The sequence below is a fragment of the Sipha flava genome, unplaced genomic scaffold (genome assembly GCF_003268045.1).
Source record: "Sipha flava isolate LNK unplaced genomic scaffold, YSA_version1 251_pilon_pilon, whole genome shotgun sequence".
In the NCBI taxonomy this organism is placed as follows: Eukaryota; Metazoa; Arthropoda; class Insecta; order Hemiptera; family Aphididae; genus Sipha; species Sipha flava.
Genome location: NW_020272903.1, coordinates 65,838 through 90,802, shown reverse-complemented (window position 1 = coordinate 90,802; position 24,965 = coordinate 65,838). Strand labels below are relative to the sequence as shown.

Here is a 24,965-nt window from a genome sequence, read left to right as displayed (position 1 = left end):
AAAAAATATTATGTATTTACCTACATAATAATATTATATTTTATTTTTACAATATATTTTATTGTTTACGCTTAAGGCCATAGACCATCGCCTGTGCGCCGTCGGTGCATTGTAAATTTTATTCCAGGCCAATTAGACACAGAAACAAATAGAGGAGCCAAAGTATACCCTGCTCCCCCCCCCCCAAATGTCGCCCCTTCGGCAGATGCCGTATGCACGCATACAGGTTATTGACGCATAAAGCCTGCTTACTAGCTGCGTTTACACATTTCCCCTGTCGATAACCCGTAATCATCATCAATACTGTTATTATTATAATAATTTTAATTATTATAATTATAATTATTATTATTATTATTATTATTATTATTATTATTATTATTATTACTGTTTTTATTTCTACGGTTTCGCGCGTTTGAACGCCATCACGACCGTTTGACGTTCGACCGGTTTCAATTTATAGCCATGCATAGCGTTTACCCCCCCCCCTCCTCCTTGATGACCGTGCAAATAATTAATTGGGGCGTAACAACGTACAGCGTAAATGGTTTTATATTGAACTAATAATTTTTAATTTTTCTTCCTTCCCGTACCTACCAAGGGTCGAGGATGAAGAACAATCGCTATTCGCGCATGGCCCGAAAATTCGCACGTCAGTCGTACGACGATCGCCTGCAAGTGTCCAACAATGTCGTCCGCTTGTCGCGCAATCGTTTCTGCTTTCATTCTGACCGCGTTCGCGTGGTTTCGTACTATCGTAGCCGCCGGTGAGTACCGCATTGTATTGCAAAAGCAATGACAAAAAGGTCCTGGGTTCTTTTACCGAGCACACGTCTTAGCCCATTCGTATGCTTTCAGATCCCCAGGCGCTGGACTGGTGGCAGACCTCCGTTATATACCAAGTATACCCGAGATCGTTCAAGGACAGTAACGGCGACGGCGTCGGAGATCTAAAAGGTTAGGTATATATTATTGTACTATAATCAGGACTCGAAAATTTGTGCACTTATATGACTGTCATATGTATGTGTTTAAGCGCTAAAAAATTACCAGACACCTGCGCACGATAAAAAGATAAAATATACAGGCGATAGTATTTATTTTACTTTAAGTGTTAAAAAATTTTTTAAATTTATAAGTATTTGATTTTTATTAGTTGTTATTTTTGTAAATTTTACATTTTTTTTAGTATTATGTATTTACTACTTTACAACGCCAGTGTTGCACTGTGTTATTATGGTTATTTTAAATTTGATCAAACTTGAATCTAAACATATTTGAGATAAACACAATTATACGGGTCGGTAATTTATCATTTCTCCACCTGTTAATTTAAATTATTTTTAAAAAAAGTTCGAAAATGTACTGAAATCCGGATTTTAAATATAAAACTCTAAAATATGCAAAACGAAAATAATAGTATTTGATTCAGTAGAACATGCATCGAATTTTTATCCAAGGCTCTGCGTTAAATTGGACCAATATTTGGATAATTGGAAATGTAGGACCTCAAAAGTACTTATATAAGTACTATAAATTCAATTAAATAAAGTGTTTTATTTGTATTCGATGAACTAAGAACGATTTGTATGATTTTTTTTAGAAAACAATTGAAACTGGAATAACTTTTATGACTGATGAATGGGTAGAATGGCTGTTTAAGTACCTACGTAATTAGGGAGAGGGTTAGGAATAGCTTATTAGCCCTATCTCCAAACCATTTTAAATCTTTCTAAAGATAATTATGTATATTGGGTGGAAGACGAAACCCCTCACTAATTTTGTTTCCTCAAGCCCACCAGCTAAATGACAAACAGTATAAAATATTATGCATAACAAAATGAAACCCTATTTCACTTGGATACGCAATCACGTATGAACGGCTGGACTGATTTCGCTAATTATTTTTTTGTTATGTATTTGTTATTGTCAGGAGAATATTATTATTAAAGAACGGATTTAGTTGATATTGCAACTTTTTATTGATGCCCACTAAATTAAATCTTATCAAATATGTATACGAATCAGATTAATTACAGTCTTTCTATTTAATTTAATAATGCAATTTTTTGCAATTTTCAACGATTTTGCAATTTTTTGAAATTATTGCAATTTTTGTATACTTCACGTGATAAAATATACAAATTATTATTTCCAAAGTGATTTTACAAAAAAAAATATAACTACGACATAAATTTTAACGTGTACTTAAATGTAGTTTCGGACTTTTAAATTATATTTTTCTGGGTTATCCACAAAACTCACAAGTTTAGAAGAATAAAATATTCAATTACTTAATAGTTTAAACATATTTAGTATAAATACTAAACAAATACCAATTAAATAAAAATATTTAGTATAAATATTTCTATAAATATTTTAAATATTCCCGGTCCTAATGGAAAAATAGTTAAAGATAAATTAAAATATGTCTTGAAAAAAAAATTAAGGATATAAAAGTATTAAAACTTACTCTGAGATTATAACAGAAAATTAAAATGTTTATTTAGATATAACACACAATTTCTAAACTATTTTAAATATGTATCGATAACAAGTATCGACGTTGAACATATTTTTTCATTATATAAACATATTTTAAGTAACAGACGATACAATTTTTAAGAACACAATTTAGAGATGTATATAATTATAAATTTTAATTCAGAAAAATTATATATTTTGTAAACATTATACAAATGTCCATAATATTATTTAAGTAAGTAATTAATGATTATATATTTGATACGATTTCACTATGTAATTTTAATGTATTTCATTGCAATTTTAACATATTTATACTGCAATTTTGGCATCTTTTTAGTGCAATTTTAAAATACTTTTAATGCAATTATATCCGGTCTTTAGTTATTATGAAAGAAAAAATTAAGAAGATTGCGCTGAAAATTAGAAAATTTAAGAATACTTTACTAGTAATTTATAAAATTATTTCTAATCTAACCATAGCGCTTTGGACAACATCAACTTTTTAAATGTAACCTTTTGAAGTTTGACATAGAATTGACAGAATGCGTGCTGTAAATATTGTCAAAGAGGATGTAAAAAAAACTGAATACCGTTTACAACAGATTTTCCGTTTGGAGTTATTTTATTGATAAAAAAAAATCATGTATCTACTTATTATATTTATTAATATATCTATGTAAGATAACTGAAGAATTCAATTATTTATTAGTACACAACACGATTAGTTTAGTACCATCACGCCTAATAATAAAAGTTCAATTTAATATGGAATTTTGGTAAGTTTGGATAGACTAACATATACTTTATTAACATTACATAAGTGATATACTTTGTTTTAAAGAAGAATACAATAGTTTTCTTTAATATACAGTTGAATTTTCGTTTTTAAAAATACCAGCAGTTAGACGTACAAACTTAAGTCGCAGAACTCGTAATGCTACTAGTCAAAGATATACAAGAGCGAGTCAAATTGACGAGTAACGTGAAGTGTGGAATGAAGTCGAACGAAATCAATGGAATCGAAATCAACAACATAGAAATGTTGCGTTAGACCCCTAATCGTTGCTATTGGACCGACGAACGTTATGTGCTAATATTGAAAGGCATTTATGTTTAAACATTAAGCTTCTGGATTGTGTTGCGCGAGTTGTCAAGTCAAATTGACTTCATTGGTACCGCCACCAGAGCTACATTCATATCCAGCAATACAATAATTGTTTTAAAATGACGTAATTTGGTTTTAAAAAAATTTATTCAAGAAAATTGTATGACATATTTATTTTATTAATTATACCAATTCGAATTCAATATTCATAATTAATACATGACTTCGTCTTTCGGGGCAGCTAGTCCATATATGTATAAAAAAAAACTTAGCAGCAATAATTTATTATTTGAATATTTATAATATATTTAACGACAACATTTCAATTATCCGAGTGTTATAGACATAATATCTTACAACGAAAATGATTATTTCGTCAGCTTCAAATTATATTTTTCTTGATTCAAAAGAGCAGCCTATTAGAGATGCATTAACGTTGGAGTGTAGTTTTTAAATATCAATTTTTGTATTCTCATTGTCCCGCAAAACGGCACCACCATCCAACTTGTCGTCGACGGCCCGATGCGAGATTGCAGCCGTTACGTATCTCCCAGTGTCTCGCACGTTCTCAACTGTTGAATATAATTTCGTAAAAAGTTTTCAAGACATTTCGGTATCACCAGATTTGTCTGAGCTCACGTAAAAAATTTCCTTTCCGTGCGGTCCCGGCACTGATGACGAACCATTTTGCAAAACCGTAGTTCGGTGACATTTCCCGAGCAACGTCACTCGTTATTGAGAAAACATTACTTCCGACTCGGGATAACTTCGCTTGCCGTGGAGTGTAGCTTGCGCGTGACGCGTTGAAGGAAATTTCCGTCAAGTGCCAAGTCAGCATCGAAGTTTCACCAATTAATATGTCATATGAATAAAAAAAAAAAAAAGAGCATCGAAGTCATTGTGTTACGATTTTTCAAGAACGTAACTCACTCACGGTTGAATCAAACGGTTGTTTTTTCGAAAAATCTTTCCAGAATCTATACATCGGGCATGATACATATGATGGACGCACTTTTGGCGAAGTCTCAGGTATGCGATGTAGGAGGGCTGTCACTGACGGACGAGGAAAATCCATATAACGTATCAACAGGTCGCCGACAAGTGAACACACCAACCCGAAATGTTAAATGTTGTGGGTTTACACGGTTTTATACATGGGCTAGGGACGATACTAATCGATCACGGTTAAGGGGGAAATTACGTACAAACAGAAACGTGTTTCACACTTCGTGAAATGCAAAATATGTTCACGAAATGGTCACCTTTTTGTGAAACGGTCATTGCAAATTCGATGGCGAGTTGTTTTCGCACTTCGTGTACCGAATATACAACACATTTTATACGGATTTCTTTTTTTGGTCAACTCATCCGTTGAGTTCTATCAACGGCCATCAGATAACGAAATATTATACGTCCACTCAATTATGAAATGTGGAAATTTTATTATTTTTGATGCAATGTCGTATCAGCATTTTGGTTACACATTGATATTAGATATTCAAATATTCATAGCTGCTGTATGGATCACATCCCGTTGTATATTCACACGTTTTAATTCACTTTAAATATACATGAATTTACGTTTAAATCGAATTCAATTAAATGTGTGAATGAAAATAGAAAGTGATCCGTATAGCAAATATAAACTTGAACACAGAACATCATTGTAATACAAAAATGCTAATGTGATATTATAGCAAAAGTAATAAAATCTACACGTTTCAGATGGCCCGGTCATTTTATGGACGAATGAAATTTCATAATTGATTGGTTTTTTTGAGTTCAAATTCGACACATAAGTTGACTATTAAAAATGAGAAATATCCCGTATGGTACACGAAGTGAGTGACTACATTGTGAAAAAATACACGATGTCGAATCGGAGTGACCGTTTGTTAAAAATGGGAGCATTTCGTGAAATATTTTCGCACTCGTACGAAAAAGGAAATCAAGAAATAATTAGGGGAACAAACAGCGTCATTGGAATTACCTGATGAATTTCAATAGAAAATAATCTATATTTTAAAATTGCTATTGAAATTAACTAAAATAGATGATTCACTGAAATAATTTACAACGGCCGCGATCAAAAACATCAAACGCTGCAGGGAGGTTAACGCATTGACAAAAACCGTAACGGAACGAAGAAAATGAAGAAAAAAAGTGTAAAATTATTCAACAATATAGAAATTCGTAAACGAATTATAAAACGGGAAATATGTACAGTTTGCAATACAAAACGTTTGGCATTGACATCCAACTGCACTCTAGAAAATAAATATATTTTATATTATGTATAATACTGAGTTATATAATATATATAATATTTATAATAATGAGTTTTGGAATAATACAGAGTTAATAAAAATCTTGTTATATTTTCAATAATTAGACCGTTGTCCAGTTCATAATGAATAACATTATCATAATTTATAGTTAAAATATGCCATTAGGTAGAGAAAATTATAAATATTATATGTAATGTGATTGTAATTTTTCGTAACATTTATTTATAAAAATTACCTATCTTCTTTGAAAATTTTTTCTTGACGGAGCATTTTTCCGTTTTTGATTATTTGATGGAGTATTATTTTGTTTCAAATCTACAGCTTTTGGTCTGTTGCTAACCGTAGCTTGCCGAGATGCAAGTTTAATTTCATTAATTATATTTCTGTAGTAAGTATCAAATACTTCTGTTTCTTTAGTCAGGTCCTTATCCCCACACAACCACAGTTCCGAACTGTAGATGATGGAACGCATTATCAAAACCATCCTTGATATGTGTTTGAAATTGTCGGCTGGTTTGATTGGTCCACTCTGGAAAACAAAATGTTTATAACTTCTTATGTGTTTTTTTATATTTGTAAAGCCTTTTTCCAGTGAACTATAATAAGCCGTTGGGCTAATAAACAAGCAATTTATTCTCTCCTTGTTCATGAAATAAGATGTCACATCTCCAGGACTGAACTGATTGCTTCTGATATCTCTCAACAATCTACAGACAGATAAAATCAAGATGGTAATTTTTTTAAATTTTAAACTTTCGAGTATTAAAATGTATTTATAATTTTAAATTGCTTATCATCGATATTGATTTATCAAATTGATAATTATAAAATTTATAAACGTATTTATAATCTAATAATTCAACTACGAATTAGGTATATAATCTATATTTTTGGTATTAGTATTGCTATTATTAAAATAAGTTTTAATGATTTTTCAACAGTACAATAATAATTAAAATGTAATTACCGCTCCTTGAACAATGGGTATTTAACATTCACTTTATCCACCAAATCATTGGTCCAATTATTCTTTTTGAACTGTTCGATGTCGATGAACAGCAAAATATCACTTATCGCTTTCGTGTCCAATAATTCTTTTGGTGTAATAAACGCTTTTAATTGTGGCGGTAGTATGCGTTTGTATATCTTAAAAAAGTTTTAAATAAAATAATAGCCATAAAATATTTGGTGATTATTCTAACACTTACTTTGGACGGGACGCAAACGGTTATACGAATTCGAGATCCAGCAAAAACACTTGCAATAAGTGCTTTTACCTCAGCCCAATTCAAACCGTCCCATCCGCAACCGATTTTCGAGATCCCTAACTTAGATAATTTCATCTCTTTCATTTTTTGAAGAAGAGATTTTAGGGCTACTGATAATGACTGCATTGTAGATTTTCCACAACTATATTTCTTAGTCACCAAGTAAAATGCTGTCTCATTACGATTGTTGACCACAACACCGACATTGCCTACAGTTAAATTTTGATCAAATAGTTGACCAATACCACCAAAATAATGTCTAGAAAATAATTGAAATCATTATTGTTTGATCAATATAACATTAGCAAGACGTTTGTACTTGAATTCCATCGCAATTCCATCTCCCATTCGTAAATCCTCCGCTACACAATGAGCGAGAGAAACTTCTCCAGATAAGTTGAATAGATTTTCGTCTATTTCTTTCAAATAGCTTGAAAAAATTCATATCATCAATATTTTTATTTATGTATATTTACTATTAATTTTATGTATATAAATTACTGTGCCGTCCCCGGGAAAACCACGAATCCAGGTGGTGAAGGCAAGTAAATTTTGGAGTTATACATATTTAATAAATATGCTACGAAGAAATTAACAAGAGAATTACGGTAGAAAATAAGTGCTATATTGCACTTGAACTATTATTTAAGTTGAGATTACTATCTAGAAATATAAAACTAAAATTATATAAAGTGCTTATTAGACCTTATTACTCCTGTATGCCTCTGGAGTGTGGGTATCAACAAATTCGGACAAAAAAGACTGCTACTATTTGAAAGAAAAATATTACGTAGAATCTATGGGCTCGAAAGAAACGAGAAAAACACGTATGAGCGAAGAATTAATGTAGAGTTGAGGGCAATATTTAATGAAACAAACATAGTAAGAATTCTTAAAATCAGACGGATAAGCTGGGCTGGACACATTTGGAGAGTGGAGGCCAAAACAGAGCATATCATCACATTATGGAAAACAGACAAGAAACGACCGAGAGGGAGACCAAAAAAACGATAGTCTGACCGAGTCAGGGATGACCTTAAACTTCTGGGAATACGAGAGAAAGAACAACTGGCGAAGAACAGTGAAGTATGGAGAGGTGTAATAGAAGCGGCGATGAACCAACAAGGTCCGGATTAAGCCAAAAAAAAATAAAAACATATTTAATTAATCTTATACAGTTAAGATAAATAACATATTTCTAATACTACACAAATTATTACAACCATCAAAAATATCCCTTAGTATTATATGAATTATTCTTAAATATATTATTTTGTTTTTATTTTACAAAAAAAATAACTTATAATAAAACTATAATTAATTGAGTTATATTAATAATAATATATACCAAATTCTATCTTCTAAAGTTGGTTCTTTTTGATTTTGATGTACTTTAGATTTTGTTTCTTTACACGCCATTGCATTACTTATAGGTTTTACATAGCTTTCATCAGTTTTCTGTATATCGATTGTATTTTCATTCAGAGATAGATTCTTATCATTTTTGGAACATGTATCACGACTAGTTGCATATTTAATTAATAATTTAAGTTATATACTTATGCTAATTTAACTTTAACAACTTGTATAAATATTACAACAGAATTCTATTAAATTATAATTGTAAAGAAAAAAGTTAAAAGATTCTTTTATAAAGAAAAGAAAATTAATATTTAAACCTTTTTTGTTGGGTTTAGTTATTCTTTTCGAAAAAAAATGGTCCAAAAAGCAAAAAAAAATTTAAGTACAAACACGAAGATTTAAAAAATTATTGAATGAAAGTTATAATTATGCAATTACTATATAATATTGATTTAAAAGGTCAATTTTTATTTATACTTTTTATTATCAAATTTTATATACATTAAAAAATTATAAGTGAAAAGGCATAGGATATTAAGTTCACCGTTTACAAATGATTAACTGTTATAACATAATTAAGTTATCAATAAATACACAATGATTTACTTTTTTGTCTGTATGATATTGTTCATTTTATTCACGTGAGTATTCATTCTTTTGGAATTGAATATTGGTTACTCTGAAGCTGAAAAAAAAGTATTATACCAAAATTAGACCATTAACCTTTTTTTTTTTTTTTTATTCAATATAATACATTTCTATTATTATTCTTTTACATTAATAAGAAAAGGGGTCCCAAAAATATATATGGATTTGCTTTAAAATCAGTAAGGAAACTCGAGAACTAGGGTAAAAAGTTTGTGTGGAGCAACAGAAAATATTAACGTTGGAGTGAGTATGCTTCAGGGGACGGCTCTAAGACCTTACTTATTCTTTGTGGTAATGATTAAAATTACGAGACACATACAGGGTGAGGTACCATAGTGTACGGATATTTACTGATGATATGGTTTTGATTGGAGGAAATCTGGAAAAAGTTAATAATAGGTTGGATGAGTGGAGGTCAGCCCTTAAAAGAAAGAGATTGAAAATTAGTAGAAATAAAACAGAGTATATACAGAATGATTTTGGAGGAAGATACCAAGAAAATGAGGGTATGAGAAGACCAATAACAATAATTGGTGATGTTATAGGTGAAGTCAAGATTTATAAAAATTCTTTAAATATATTGATCATTTATACAATAGTGAGGGGGTTTTGGCATGGAGATAAAACATAGGATTACGTGTGGTTGGATAAAAAGGAGTGAAACGTCAGGCGTTTTATGCAATAAGAGTTTTTTTTATAATATAATATAATTCCAATGAGGCTGAAAAGTAAAATGTACATGAGTGTAATGAGACCAACTATGCTATATGATCCAGAGTGTTGGGTGGTTAACAGGATAATATAATAGAGTATGAGAGTTGTAGAAATGAGAATGCTTAGTTGAATGAGTGAAGTTGACAAGAGAAGATGGGATAAGGACCGAATACGTGAGAGGAAAAATTGGTGTAGTGTCTATAGTAGAGAAGAAGAGAGAAAACGGACTGAATATTTTAGGCATGTCATGAAACGAGAGGAAAATAATGTAGTAAATTGATATGAAGGCTGTTGGTGTGTGCGTAGGAGATCTAGAAAATTGAGACGATTGAAGGTTTAGAAATTCCAGGGAATTCAATGTAAGTGATTAGATGTGATTATGAAGCATGGCCGAGTACGCTGGACCTAATGTGTCAGTTGTACACGTGCCCCTACGGATATTTATTACGTACGTGATAGAAAGTCGCTGCTGCTCCTATACTCCTCGCGAGAATATTTCGGGGATTGGAAATGTTCGGATTGAATATGTTCGCTTTCCAGCTAGATGTTCACACGAAAATTCGAAAATGTTTCAATATATTTGATTATAAATTAATGTGCATCCAAGATACCATGAAGAGATACGTGTAATGTATTTATTTAGAATGTTTTTTGGCCAATATCCTATAGTAATATCGAAAATGATTTTTTTTTATGTAATAAACTGCATTGTAACAGATTCGGCTTATTTTTGTAGGATAAATTCTTGTATGATATAACGATGACAAGACAAATGTCATAATTTTTAGAAAGAGTATTATACCAGACAGGAACTGGTACCTTAAATTTTTTTTGGTTCTGGTTCCCAATTATTTTATTAAAAGGTTTGGGTTCGGGTTCCAATATTATAGTCAGTGTTGCCGAATTCAAAATGTTATATTACCATTTCATGATAACAAAATTATCACAAAAACAACATATACCATATCAATATTACTAGCCTGAATACCATATTAGAATTTAGAAATATAACGCGCTCGTTTCGCTTCAGAGTATTAATATCCTATACTAAATATATTACATTATTACCACATTTATATTTTTTTTTTATAGAACTTTTATAAGTTTATGATTACTACCTACATTATCTGGTAGGTATATACAGTTTTTACATGTTTAACTTTTGTTTACTTGATTTAAAAATATGTATTTTAAATTATAAATTGTATGACGAATAAACAAACAATATAGTAAAACAAATAATAATTTGTTATATTTAAACTAAAACTATATTTTGAATAAAAAGAAAACTATCACAACTTGGATTATAAAATATAAATATTTAATATAGACACAGCTTTTATTATACTTATGTCATTATATCTATGATAGATAGTACCTAGTTGTGATTACACCACGAATGATGTGAGCGTGATAACTGGTAATGTTAATCATGATTATGATTATAATTTATAATATTATCACAGAACAGTTAACAGCTGAAGTCTGTGAATATTTTATATAACCAGGGTTGGTAATTAAACAAAAAAAAAAAAAAAAAATTTGCTGATTTCAGTGTAATATTGCAATTTAATTCTTTAATGCCACTTTTTTATTTTTTTCAAAAATACCACAAAAATACATTTTATATTATACCACACCATGTACCACTAGTGGATTAAATTACCACAGTGTGGGGCGGCAACAATGGTTACCATTATCATGAAAAGTGGCTGTAAATCTATATTACACAAATAGGTACACATTATCATCGACTAAATCAGGGGTTTGCAACTGGCAGTCCGTGAGCCTTTTTTATCTGGCCGTGCACCAGATAAAAAAATAAATAAATAAAAACAGCATAAAGCGTATAAGCATGCTATATTTTCAAATTACATAATTTTAAAATGTATTGTTTTTACGATATCTTATCGATATAATAATTGTTATCTGGTATTAAACATTGTTAAATGTCTAAATGTTATATGTATATATACGTATAACTTTGTGTATATAGATGCTAATTAAAATTTATATTTTGAATGACTTTTTTTTTCCTATGCTTTGGCCCGCTAAATTTTAATTTTCTAAAAATTGGCCCTCTAGTAACTAGAGTTGCCCATCACTGGATTATATGATTCTTAATAATTATTGTACTCTATTATTATTAGAATCATTCCATAATCTATGATATCATTAAATATTATTGAATAAGAGAAGAAATTTAATAGCTGATCAACATTTTGAGATGACTCATTTACTGAGATTCAATAGATATTTTGATTAACCAGACCATTGTATTATTTTATTTGTTTAGATTTTAATAAAATTAAATAATATTATATATTTATTTTAATGTTTTGTATCAACTGTATACATTTATTAACTGTATAATTTTATAGTTACACTTTCAGCTACAGTAATTATTTTTAGTTTTCATAGTGTTATTGAACGTTAAAAATAATACTTTTTTAAATTATATTTATCATATGTGATTTGTATGAAAAATGAATAAAAACAAACGATACATAAATTACCATAAATATGACATTTGAATGCTTTAAAACAATTCCATTGAAGAAATGTATATTTTTCTACTCTAATAAGAGTCTAATAAGATTTTCAGACAGAAACAAAAATGTGTTTTCGGCTGAAAAGAAATGACAAATAAATAAATATGTGTCAAGACCACTATCGCGTGTGAACAACTATTCGGTCTACAGATAAATTTTAGAATGTTTATTTTTCAGGTATAGAAGAGATGGCCGAACATTTTAGTGAAACGGGCATTGGAGCCATATGGTTATCACCTATATTCAAATCTCCGATGGCCGATTTCGGATATGACATTTCCGATTTTATAAACATCGATAGCACGTACGGAACAATGGACGATTTCGTATCGCTTCTAAATAAACTTAAGTCATTAGGTATAAACAGAAATGATGGAGTATAGAACAGGGATTCTCAAACTTCTATAATTAGTACCCCTTTTTACCAATAAGCTTGTTTGGGTCCCCTTCTTAGTTAGTAAACTAAAATAAATATAAAAAAATTAAAAACTTACATACATTTTTATTTTATTAAAAACTAACACACGAAAAACGTTAAAAACAAAAAGAGCTTATTTTCAATGAAATTAGTGAGAAGGGTGAGCTTGTTTTTGTTGGCACAGTTGTTCAATATAAGATTCTAATTTAGTTAAATACAACCTTAAATCATCTTCAACATTTAGTTTGTTTCTATATTTACTTTTAACATAAATTCAATTTGAATAATCATTTTCCACATAAATTATTTAAATTTAATGGTTTGTTGGCCAGACTCGTATCCTTTAAAAAATCGTGAGTACCCCCAAGTGGTACGTGTACCACAGTTTGAGAATCACTGGTGTAGTTACTCTACCAACGTAATAAAATACTATCGTTTCAGGTGTACGAACTTTATTGGACTTCGTGCCCAACCATTCGAGTGACGAACACGAGTGGTTTAAAAAGTCAGTAGAAAAGATCACTCCATACACGGACTATTACGTGTGGAGGGACGGAAAATTTGACAGCAATGGCAATAGAATGCCTCCGAACAATTGGGTAAGTAAAATCGGCGATCGCCAAAACCACACACTAACCGTTCATAACCGCACATTTTACATCGTTCAATACCGCACATAATATGTATACATATTATGTATTCTATTATTAAAAGGTCGATAATTCAAAACCGTACACATTTAATTGACAGTTAAAAATTAAACATATTTTATTGTTATTAAAAAAAATAATTTAATAATAATCTCGTTGTTATTAAAAAATAGTTTAAAAATAATAAATGTAAATGTAATAAATATTTTTAAATAATAAATCACGCCAAATTCGTTGTAAAAAAAATTATCTAATACTTTTAAAATAGATTTTTCTTTGTTCCTGCATACTTTGCGTGTACGATTCACGTTGTTTTTCGAAATTTGGTTTCAGTAACTGTCTGTTGTTGTTTTAACACGAAGAAGAAAAAACGAAAATAAATTAATAATAACTCAAAATATATTTATTATTTTAAATTCATATTCTTATCGAATGAAATATATTAGGATGTGGAACATAAAATTCATGTCTAAGGTAACTTTCTGTGCCATTTTTTGTTCTTGTATTTTTATTGGGCTCTTTTGCCCACAATATTGGTGAAAAATGATTGGTTTCAATATAATTATCTAATACGTAATCAGCAAAATCATAATATTGTTTTTCTTCTGGACCCATTATCTCAATAAACGCCTCAGAAATCATATGTGATGGTAAATAAGGATACCAAAAAAAAAGTTTTAACCATAGTCTAAATCAGTGGTTTCCAAACTGTGTATTAACTCCATTAATATAAATTAAATTTCATTACATGTTTTCAAACTTGAACATTTATTTTACATGTCACTATAATTATTTGAGCGGTCTCATTCACAAAAACAAACTGTTCACCATTATTTAGTGTGATATTTGATTCCTTTACCTTATTAAGAGTATTTAAGAGTGTCACAGACAAAGGAGGTAGATGTTTTCGTCTAACACGATACATAGACTGTCTCATAGCATCAATACTATCTGCAGATTCTGTACTCACTGAAGACATACATAATTCTTGCCTTAAAATTATTTAAGTTATTTCATTTAAATGTAATTGCAATTTATTTTTAACGGCACATCAAATTTCTTTTAACTCTGAGTTAATTTCATTTGTTCCATGATGACGTTTACTTTTATTCTGTCTGATGGATACATTTATATTTTAATTTTTTGTCGCCATAACACTATATAAGTTATTATTGCAACGCTAAACTAAGTCCCCGGAATTTTTATTTGTACGAAAAAGTCGATATGAATAATTTTGGTATTGATTGCGTACCTTTATTTGTGTATACTTGTATCTTGTTATCTGTTATGCAATTTTAATGTTAAATAACTGAATATTAAATTACCTACTATAAATGTACGTGCAGTCGAAAGTAACGATCACACTAAATATTGTTGATTAATTAGGTACTAATATTTGGAAAATAAAAATCATAATCGTATCTCATTTGATGAAATAAGAAACGTGTAAGTATAGCACGCGGAAGTTTTGTTTTTATGATTTTGTGATCTTGATTAAATTTTATTAACCGGTGTTCGGTATTGAACAATAATGTTATTTTTGATAAATGTATTCATTATTGTTATATACATACATTTATGTGTGGTATTGAATGGTTTAATTTGGGCGAAAATATGCGGGATTAAAATATAAAAGTGAGCGGTTTTAAACGACGAGCTTTTTTTGAAAGTGTGCGGTTATGAACGACGCCCGGTAAAATGCTCTTAAACATTGATGTCGTTTATCCAGTAATCTATTCCTTAAAATTAATTTCTCATGTGTTTCGAACGTGACACCAGAATATAATTTAGATTATAGTTTCCGTCCAAACTACTTTAAGCATACTAAAATATGTGTGTCATATTTTTAAGCGAAATTTTTTCGACGGCAGTGCTTGGGAGTGGTCTCCGGTTAGAGGACAGTACTACTTGCATCAGTTCACGGCTAAGCAACCGGAATTGAATTACGAATCGTCGGCTCTTCTGGAAGAAATGAAGGTGATATTATATTGATAACTTATTGAAAAAATATCGCCCGTCCGCACTATAATATTAACGTCCCGGTGTAGAACGTGCTGAGATTTTGGCTGGACATGGGTGTCGATGGATTCCGCATTGACGCGATGCCATACTTAGTCGAAGATAATTTATTCAGGGACGAACCGTTACTAGACAGCGTCACCGTTGACGACAATCACACGTATTTCAACCTCAATCACATTTATTCTAGGGACCAACCGGCAACGTATAAAGTCGTCGAAGAATTCAGAGCGGTATTAGACGAGTACACCGACCGAGACGGAAACACCAGGTAGATGATACTACATGATGAAAACAATTAACCGATTAGTTTTTTAATTAGCTGTATTCTTATTTCGTTTCGATCCGTTACGTACAAATCGATCGTTGGTCGGGTTGGTCGGTCAATTGGATCAGAATCGGTTTCAATGTAACCGTAACCATAGCGTATAAAACCTAACAGAGTATAAATACATGGTCGTCAATAACGGTTATGTGCATTTGAAAACAATTAAAATACTACTTGTTAGGCCGAAAAGCTTATTAACAAAATATAGATGGTCTCGGCACTACACATGAAATAACACATTGGCCCATTCAAAATGGCTTGTAACAGTGCTTTACTGCCACCGACATTTCGATGGCAAAATAATCAAATTATACTTCGTATAAAATTTAAAATTATTTAAAACAAACTATTTCATTAAACTGATTATAATTTGATGTGAAAGCAATTCAAATTCAAATTTAAAATAAATTTAACACTAAATTGACTAGTGTATTAATTAATAATACACTTCAGCTGAACGAATATAACTAACTTAAATATTTTAATAATTGACATTTAACTATCAATCTTGAGCTTAACAACAAATATATAGTAAATAATTTCTATCAACTACTACATCTAACCAAATTGATGTTAATAAATACATTTATATATATTTTTTACTTTGCACAAATTGTATTCTTGCTATAAATGATTTATCATTGTTTTTATTGTTAAACTCAATATGTTCGGTTGAATTTTAATTAATAAAATATTTAAGTCATTAGTTCAGCTAAAATGTATTATTATTATTTTTTTTTTTTATTATTAGAAATGAGGCTTCAACAATACAAGTTATTAGCCTAACGTAAATTAAAAGTAAAGAAAAAAAAATACATGATTATATTGTGACTTGAAGGCTATGGGACAATATTTAACATTGTTAAAATTTGTTTATGAGATGAATTTTAATTAAAACTTTAATAATTTTAGTGATATTTTTTTTCGTTGAGTACGTATTCCATATTCTGTAGTATTGCTAGGTTGTTCCCTATGTTCCGGTACTTCGTGCAATCGAGGATGATGTGTTGAACTGAAATGCTGCGTGGCATTCGTTACAAGTGGGTGGAGGGTTTTTACTGATGAGAAACGAGTGGGTTGCAAATGAGTGGCCGATTCTGCATCTTTTGATGGCAACTTCCTGTCGTATATTGAGGTTGTAATGTGGGATCTATTTTTTTTTGTATTTTTCTTTAATGTTCTAAGTTTATTGGTGCGAGGAATGGCATCCCAATAATTTTGCCATATAGCGTATATTTTGATGAACGATTTAATGTCATTTGTCGGTAAGTCAGAGATTATTGATTGGGGGATGATTCTTGTTGCAAGGTCAGTCGACTTGTCAGCTATTTCGTTGCTGGTTGGAACTCACATAAGTTCGACATTTTTTGAGGACGATTTTAATGTTTTTTTGGATATTTTGGGTAATTTCTTTTAAAGTAGTGGGTTTTGAAGAGCAAGTAAAACACTAAGTGAGTCGCTTAAAATTAGGATGTGGTTTGAGGTGATCGTCTTGGCTAATATGGATGCTTCATAAGTGGCTTGGGTTTCGGCTGTGAATATACAGGTTTCCAGCAGGAGCTTGTGAAGGAGTGTGATATTATCATGGATGATTTGATATGATGGACGATAATGGTTGTATTATTTTATTTTAATCGCTTTTCCATCGTATTTTAATCAATTTAACTAGATAATTTACTTGAAATAATTTTAAATTATGTATAATGTATAATTCAATAATAATTATTTTGTTATCAAAATATCTGCGGCAGTAAACCGCGGTATAATGTACTGTTTTAATGTTGAATAAGCCAATGACATAACGTCATTATATGTGTAGTTCCAAGACCATTTACACTTCGTCAATATACGGTCGGAGGGAGATTATCGAGGTTTGATCCGATATGCATTGCGTTGGTTGCAGACTAATGCTAGTGGAAGCGTACGCGGACGTGAACTATACGATGATGTATTACAGCCAAGAGACGCCCCGAGCTCACATGCCGTTCAATTTCAACTTCATCACATACTTAAACAAAACTTCGTCGGCGGTAGACATTAAAAACGTGATCCACCTGTGGTTGGACAACATGCCTCGTGGTCAATGGGCCAACTGGGTGGTGAGCACGTCTGAATTACAATTACAAGCTCGATTGGGCGCGTACGAGTTATCATATGTTATTCGGGTGTACTGTGTTCGATGACATGTGTAATCGACTAAATGAGCATTTTCTCGGCAAAAAGGAAACGGTATCAATGTGTTTCGACAAAAATCAAATATGTAACGCATTTTCGGGTAAATATTAAGCAGTTATTGATTATAGTTGTTGCGCTGGACCGTGAAGTTTGTGTGCGCTTTCCATTACTGCACAAACACGATTCAATACCACACATAAAAAGAATAACCGCACAGATTTATAAAAACATATAGCCTAATTCCGCACACAAAAATAGTATTAAAGTATTTAATCAAATAATACTAAATAGTTTGAGAGCACGCCACGTATAATTGTCCATGTGAAAAACATTATGTGCTCAAATCTAAGCCACATATAGTCATCGTTTGGCTTGGAAACTTATTGATATTCATTGCAAATACTAATCTAATTGGAAATTGAAGGCGCTTAAATTGTATTGGCACATCTGTGGGTATAATAGGGATTCGCGGTAATAATATATTTTCACCTCGGAATTTGCCATTTAAAATGATGGCTTCGATAACATTTTTCATTAATATTTTAATGACTAATCGCGTGCCGTTGCACAATCGTGGTGGGTTCAAATTACAAAGTAAAATAACCGGAGATCCAACTTTCAGTTGCTAAAATTGCTCTTTCTGCCAGCCACTCATGATTTGTGTATTGTTTATGTACATTGGGAAATATCTAGTCAATGAGAGCATCTTGCGAATCAATGATTGTGCAGAAATCGATCGGTAATTTTATCCATCCCGTTTCATCTGTAATTTTATCTGTAGTAACTTTCCCATCACCGATATCTAACAATTGTTTTGAGAATCTTACGCACGCAGATTTTTTTTGATTGAATCACAAGTATCGAAATCGTTCGCTCTCTATTTTTACATACATGTCAACCATGAATTGTTGACAAAGCTCACGACATCGTAGAATAACGTAGTCCTGATCGCGTCTAATATCATCAACCGATATGCATAATAATCCTTCGAACTAACATTCTTGTTTGTTTTAACACCTGTTGCGGGATTTTGTTGTTTGATGTTTATGCAATACCCGTCATTTAATACTAAAAATAAAACTAATAGTTTTTTAATAGTTTCATTTAATAATTCATTTTAAATTGCGCGGTTCGATAAATTTAAATTATTAAATTAACAAAAATCATTAAATTTAACTAAGATTTATTAAACAATAGCAGTTTTCCAACATTTTTTTTTCGTAAAACCTTCTCTTGACAATTACGAATAATTGAAAAAAATTTGAACCAAATCGGCTGGGCCGTTCTCAATTGATAAAATGTTATACATTTTTGGCTTCATTTATATATATATATATATACATATAGATTATATTGGTTTGAAATTTACACTTGTTTTCCTATATACTTCATTACTGTCAGTACGCCTGTCAATAATACCGAGATATTGATCTACCAAATTTCCTACTCATTCCCGATCACTTTCTCACTGAACTGCTTTATCGACTTACATGATTTTATGCATTTTTGTTTCATTAACCACTTTTTGATCTAACAGAACATCAATCTAAAAAAAAATACATATATATATATATTTAGTTTTATACCCATATTTTAATAAATATAAATAATACGTACAACTTGAACATTTTTTTTTGTATACAGCGCCAAACAATATCTCCAGAACTGTGGTTAGTTCAAAATAACGATAGTTATAATTTTCATAATTTATTGAACTATTCCCATAATTGTAGATAAAAACTTTAAACCTGTTTAATTTTACTATGTCACGTGGTTCGATGATCGATGTCAAAACGTTACTAACATACTACGAGTACAATACTACCAATGTACCTAACAATAAATGTGTACGTAGTAGATGCAATATCTTTATTGTATTAACCGATAATGCTTAATAAAGGAGCCTCAACAGATTGTTATATATGTCGTACAATTTTAATTAGGATAATATTATATAACTACGATTTATCGATAAATCACGATAATAATCATGAGTGATTTGGGCTATCAAATATTTGAAATTCTGTTAGCGGTTAGGTCCCATGCGTTTTTTGTGCAATTTAGCGGTAATAGGCGACGCCCCGTTTATGTATTTTAATGCAAAGAATGTCACCCGAATGTTATAACGACTGTACGTATCGATGTACTGCAACAGCATCGAGTTAACCACTCGCGCGTCCCATTGCAGATGGGAAATCACGATAACAAAAGAGTAGCTTCGCGGTTCGGTCAGGATATGGTGGACCCGATAAACACACTGGTAATGCTGTTGCCGGGCACAGCGATTACGTACAATGGTGAGGAGATTGGCATGGCCGACGGCACGGTCCGATGGGATCAGACGGTGGATCCTTGGGGCAAGTCTGGAGGTATGGCCAAATACGAGATGACTTCCAGGGACCCGTTCAGGACACCTTTTCAATGGAACGATTTACATAACGCCGGTAAGTCGATAGGTAATGTTTTTCTACATACGTTATACGCGTCCGCACGTTTCCCATGCAAAACATATACGTATATAGACAAGATGATAATGCGATCAGTAGGTAGTTTAAAATTTAATATTTAATATGGGTACATTTAATGCAATTACATTTAGAGACGAAACAAAATCAAAATATTAATATCACGTTGATAATCTTCGGCGCCGGTGGTCACATGTATTTCTCGTGACTTGTTCGTGTATTACATATATTCATTCGTCTACACCAGTGGTTTTCGACCTTTTTAACAACGCGGCACACTTCATATCCAACCAGATGTTCGCGGCACACCATTCCATATATTATGTGAACTATATTTTATACATATGTACACTGTTTACAGTCTACTCTGAGAGTTATTTATTGTGAAATATATTAACACAGTCGATCGATCGAGATGGCTGCGACGGGCATATTTACAATAAATAATATTATATGTATCCACGATTAGTTTGATAAGTTTTCATCGAATATCGATAATAAACTGGTAAATAAATATTCATAAAACAATTTATAGATTAATCGCAGCACACCGGTTGGAAACCACTGGTCTACACAGATGAAATGATCGTATGCACTCAACCATACTTAAATAGTATAATGTAATATGTTATCGATTGTTAGTAGAGCTCAAAAATGAAGAAAATTGCATTGTTGCATGTGTTTGCATGATTTTAAATTATTCCCCGAAAATGCAGGCTTCGTCGATTTATTGACATTTACGAATAGTTGTAATTATTTTGTAATTATTTATAGAAGAAATCCAACTCTCGTCTAATAAAATGTCGACTGTATTATAATAATTGTAAATCACACCATGAATATAATAATGATATATTGTTTTATAATTTTGCCGTAAAACTCGATACATGCTCGTGCTAACATCGAAACCGTTACGTATACGTTTGTTTTTAGGATTTTCAACGGCCCAGTATACGTGGCTTCCGGTCAACAGCAACTATTGGTATTTGAATTTGGCTTTTCAGAAAACGTGCGCCAGAAGTCATTACCAAACATACAAAAGACTGGTGCAACTCCGGTCATTACTCACCATAGCCCGTGGCGATTTTTCCGCGCATACGATTTCAAAATGGCTATTGATTTTCACCAGGTAAAAATCGGAAAAAATTCAGATAAAAAATTATTGCTATCACATAAACGTTTTTAAACACGGTGCATTACTAGTTGTTGTTTTTATTGTTGTTGTCGTTTGCTCAAAAGTAAAATAAAAGGAAAAATTAAGGTATGAGGGGATGGTAAATGTAGGTTTATTTACCTTCCTCCTTGCTCAAAAGGGTAGAAATTTTAAGATTAAAAAAGTACGACAGTATATCAAGGCAACGTAGTAATTTCGGAAGATAAATAAAATAAATTTTACTTGGTTAGTCGTCGATCGTCAAAAACTTGACATTAATGATTTCATATAAAAATAACATGAATTTGAAATTAAATGAAAAAGATATAGGAGTTGACGTACTAGTGGACACTCTTCCGTACTCACACAAACATTGTATTAGATAATGTAGTTTCTTTGCACTTGAGTTATGAAATTGGATTATTTTGTGCGTACACACTGCCGACAAATGTTTTTATTTTAAATAATATAAAAAAGGATGGTTGGAGTCGGTGCGTATACAGTCACAACTTTCCATAAAATTTGTCCCCCCTCCCATTAAATGAGTCTAAGGATACCATTGCCTGCTTATGAATCATCATCTTATTCATAATTAATGCGTAAATAACATGTTCTTAATAAAACTCTTGAAAAATAAAATTGTTTTATTTATCTTAAATTTTATAAAAATGTTATTAAAATATTCGTAAGATTTAATTTTTGGTGGACCAAATTAAATTTTTTTTAGACACCTCCCCTAAAATAAAATTCTTTCGCCATTGTTCTAATTTGAACAGGCTTGCCGTCTTTGGTTATCGAGTCAGCAATGCAGATATCGCTTATAAGTATGGTATCACTATGGTCCACGCGTGTCATAAACAGAGGCGACTATCCTACATGTATCTGAAGCGTATCGACCTATTTAGACCGTATACTTTACACCATTGATCCAATAATATAAAGTATGAACTTTATATATTTCGCTAGAGATGAATATATTTTTTCACAACTTCAGAACCTGCAGGAAGATGGCCACCCTGCCTTTTTGGTCCACTAAAAAAGTGCTTGGAGTTTCGGGTGGAAATTTGAAAAATTATTTTACTATTAGTTCAAGAGACGCGTAGTAAACCTGATAATAGCCGTCACTGCCGGTCAAGAAGTAGATAAAATATAGAGATGTGACGCGACTATGTGAAGGTTAAGTCTTTTGATCTTCGTGGGCACAGCGATTAACCTGGACGGATTCCTTTCATCGTAGAATAATGATAATAATAATATTAATAATAATATGACGTATTGCTGACTGACCAAGTCGGTCACGCTCCTTCGATCCAAAAATTCACTTTTCATAGCGAATAATAATCATGGTACATCACAATATTATTTTATTGGCATGACATAATTAACACTTTAACACTAATTATTATAATAATGTATCAGCCGTTAATACTTATTGTACAATTATTTTTCTTTCCTTTTTACCGTCAGAAAACTTGAAGGTCAGGACACCTTTTATATTATGATAAACGTCGGAACGGAACAAGAAACAATTACGATGAATGAACACTTTAATGATGTTCCACATTACATGGTTGTCCGAACTTCAAGCATAAACGCTTGGTACGCCGAAAAGTAAGTTTATTCACACGACTTGAAAACATAAGTGAAAACAAATTATCATATTTTGAATGGCCATAAAAATGCGTTTAAATCACCACTCAACGCGATTTTTTTTCACAACAAAAAAAGTTTCAGTCAAATCCCTATAATGGTTAGAATGTTCGTATATATATACTATTGAAATGTTGATGAAACCCGATTACGGATTAAGGAGTCTAATAAATATTATTGCAATATTTGATACTTTACCGCTATCACAATAATATCTTCCTTGTTCATTAATGACCTTTGGAGATATGATGCATGATTATTTTGTAGTGGAATCCCCCAGGTACAGAGTCATCTAAAATCTTATTAGATAATTTTAATACATTGATTTTTTTTACGTTTGTATATCCGACAATAGTACATTAAAAAAATTTTTCATTAACAATTTACAGCTTATTCAAACCCTCTACAACCTTCGAGTTACCCTTTGTAACTATCACTGTTCTTTGCATGTCTTACCGTAATGCAACCCGTCCGTACTACTCAATATTTTATCTGTACCGGCTAAATCTTACATGTTCACTACTTTCAAATATTATGCTCCTGTGTTTTTAGTATGTTTCATTTGATTTTATTATAAAATATCTTACACGACCAGACTCGCAACGGTCTATTATTGTACACCATGGTTTCTTCACCAAGACTGTCGTATTTTTTCCATCCATTACGATAATGCTTCTTACCTGAGCATTCGTAATGCTTATTATTGGCTTTGTTTGTAAATTTTTATTCACATTTTAAAATAAACTGCAATAATAATTATAATTATTATATTACAATACTCTAGATTTAGGCTTATTTAAGACACTCTCTCAAATTTCTGTGATCCAGGCACGAATAACAATCGTACATTAAATTAAGAATCTTTAAGTAAATCGGTTTTAATGATCTTTTTATGTCTATTAAACGATGTGTATTTTTGTTTTAGCGATTATGTAGACACGAAAAAATCACTATATATGAGACCAAAATCATCAATCGTGTTATCATACTAATAAACTTTCCAAGGTATACCTATATTTACATAATATCATATAGTAAAGAAGGCTTGTGTACTTTTACATATTATAAACACAATTATTTACTTATTCTACTTATTCTTAACAATTTAAATAAAAAATAATAATTACCTACTGTACATAATTTGTTTTGATTATATAATTCTTTATGTATAAAATTTAAGTATAAAATATTATATTATTTCACTAATTTAATTATCAAATTCGTGCATTAAAAACACTGAACCATTTGATTCAATGGTATGTAATACATAATAATTATTGCTTAATAATTAGAAGATATTCATTTTCTTATAGACTCTCAAATATATCAGGCAATACACGTGATCAAAATATTTACTATCAACAAAGTTTGTACATTTTGTTTATTTTTACGTAACATGTTGTGTGTGTATACAGTTATCTTTTAGTCTTGACAAAAAGATATTCTTTCTTTGCCAACAGAGTATACTTTCACTTCTATACGCAGTAATTTGCATCTTACCATATATTATTGTACTTTTATGTTGTAGCCTGTAACAAACCACCGTTGTCTGAAAGGATAAGTCAATAATTTTACTTGGGAATCATGCACAGGACGCAAAGGGCTAAACAAATATAAAGTATTTATAAATAACGCACTGTTTATTTTAAAGTTTTTCCATTAATTATCAATTAAACAGTTAAA

The 24,965-nt window shown here is 30.9% G+C and overlaps 2 protein-coding genes across 2 annotated transcripts; one reads left to right on the top strand and one right to left on the bottom strand.

Annotated features, from left to right (window-relative positions):
- The first annotated feature begins 645 nt into the window (after positions 1-645).
- LOC112684526 (maltase 2-like) lies at positions 646-24,946 on the top strand. Its single transcript, XM_025556087.1, has 12 exons — positions 646-767; positions 859-957; positions 12,602-12,781; positions 13,284-13,441; positions 15,344-15,469; positions 15,541-15,782; positions 17,743-17,938; positions 20,203-20,458; positions 21,413-21,608; positions 23,100-23,243; positions 24,208-24,287; positions 24,811-24,946. Exons 1-11 carry the CDS (start codon positions 689-691, stop codon positions 24,272-24,274), a joined length of 1,743 nt encoding a protein of 580 aa, XP_025411872.1. The 5' UTR covers positions 646-688; the 3' UTR covers positions 24,275-24,287; positions 24,811-24,946.
- Positions 13,797-14,134, bottom strand: LOC112684527. The gene is made up of 2 exons (XM_025556088.1): positions 13,917-14,134; positions 13,797-13,851 (listed from the first exon to the last, which is right to left on the bottom strand). Exons 1-2 carry the CDS (start codon positions 14,132-14,134, stop codon positions 13,797-13,799), a joined length of 273 nt encoding a protein of 90 aa, XP_025411873.1.
- Positions 24,947-24,965: the final 19 nt, after the last annotated feature.

Coding starts and splice junctions, on each gene's coding strand:
- LOC112684526 (XM_025556087.1), top strand. CDS start 689: ATGTCGTCCGCTTGTCGCGCAATCGTTTCTGCTTTCATTCTGACCGCG. Junction 12,782..13,283: donor AAATAAACTTAAGTCATTAG/GTATAAACAGAA, acceptor CTATCGTTTCAG/GTGTACGAACTTTATTGGAC. Junction 17,939..20,202: donor GTCAATGGGCCAACTGGGTG/GTGAGCACGTCT, acceptor GTCCCATTGCAG/ATGGGAAATCACGATAACAA.
- LOC112684527 (XM_025556088.1), bottom strand. CDS start 14,134: ATGATTTCTGAGGCGTTTATTGAGATAATGGGTCCAGAAGAAAAACAA. Junction 13,852..13,916: donor AATATATTTCATTCGATAAG/AATATGAATTTA, acceptor TTTTTTCTTCTT/CGTGTTAAAACAACAACAGA.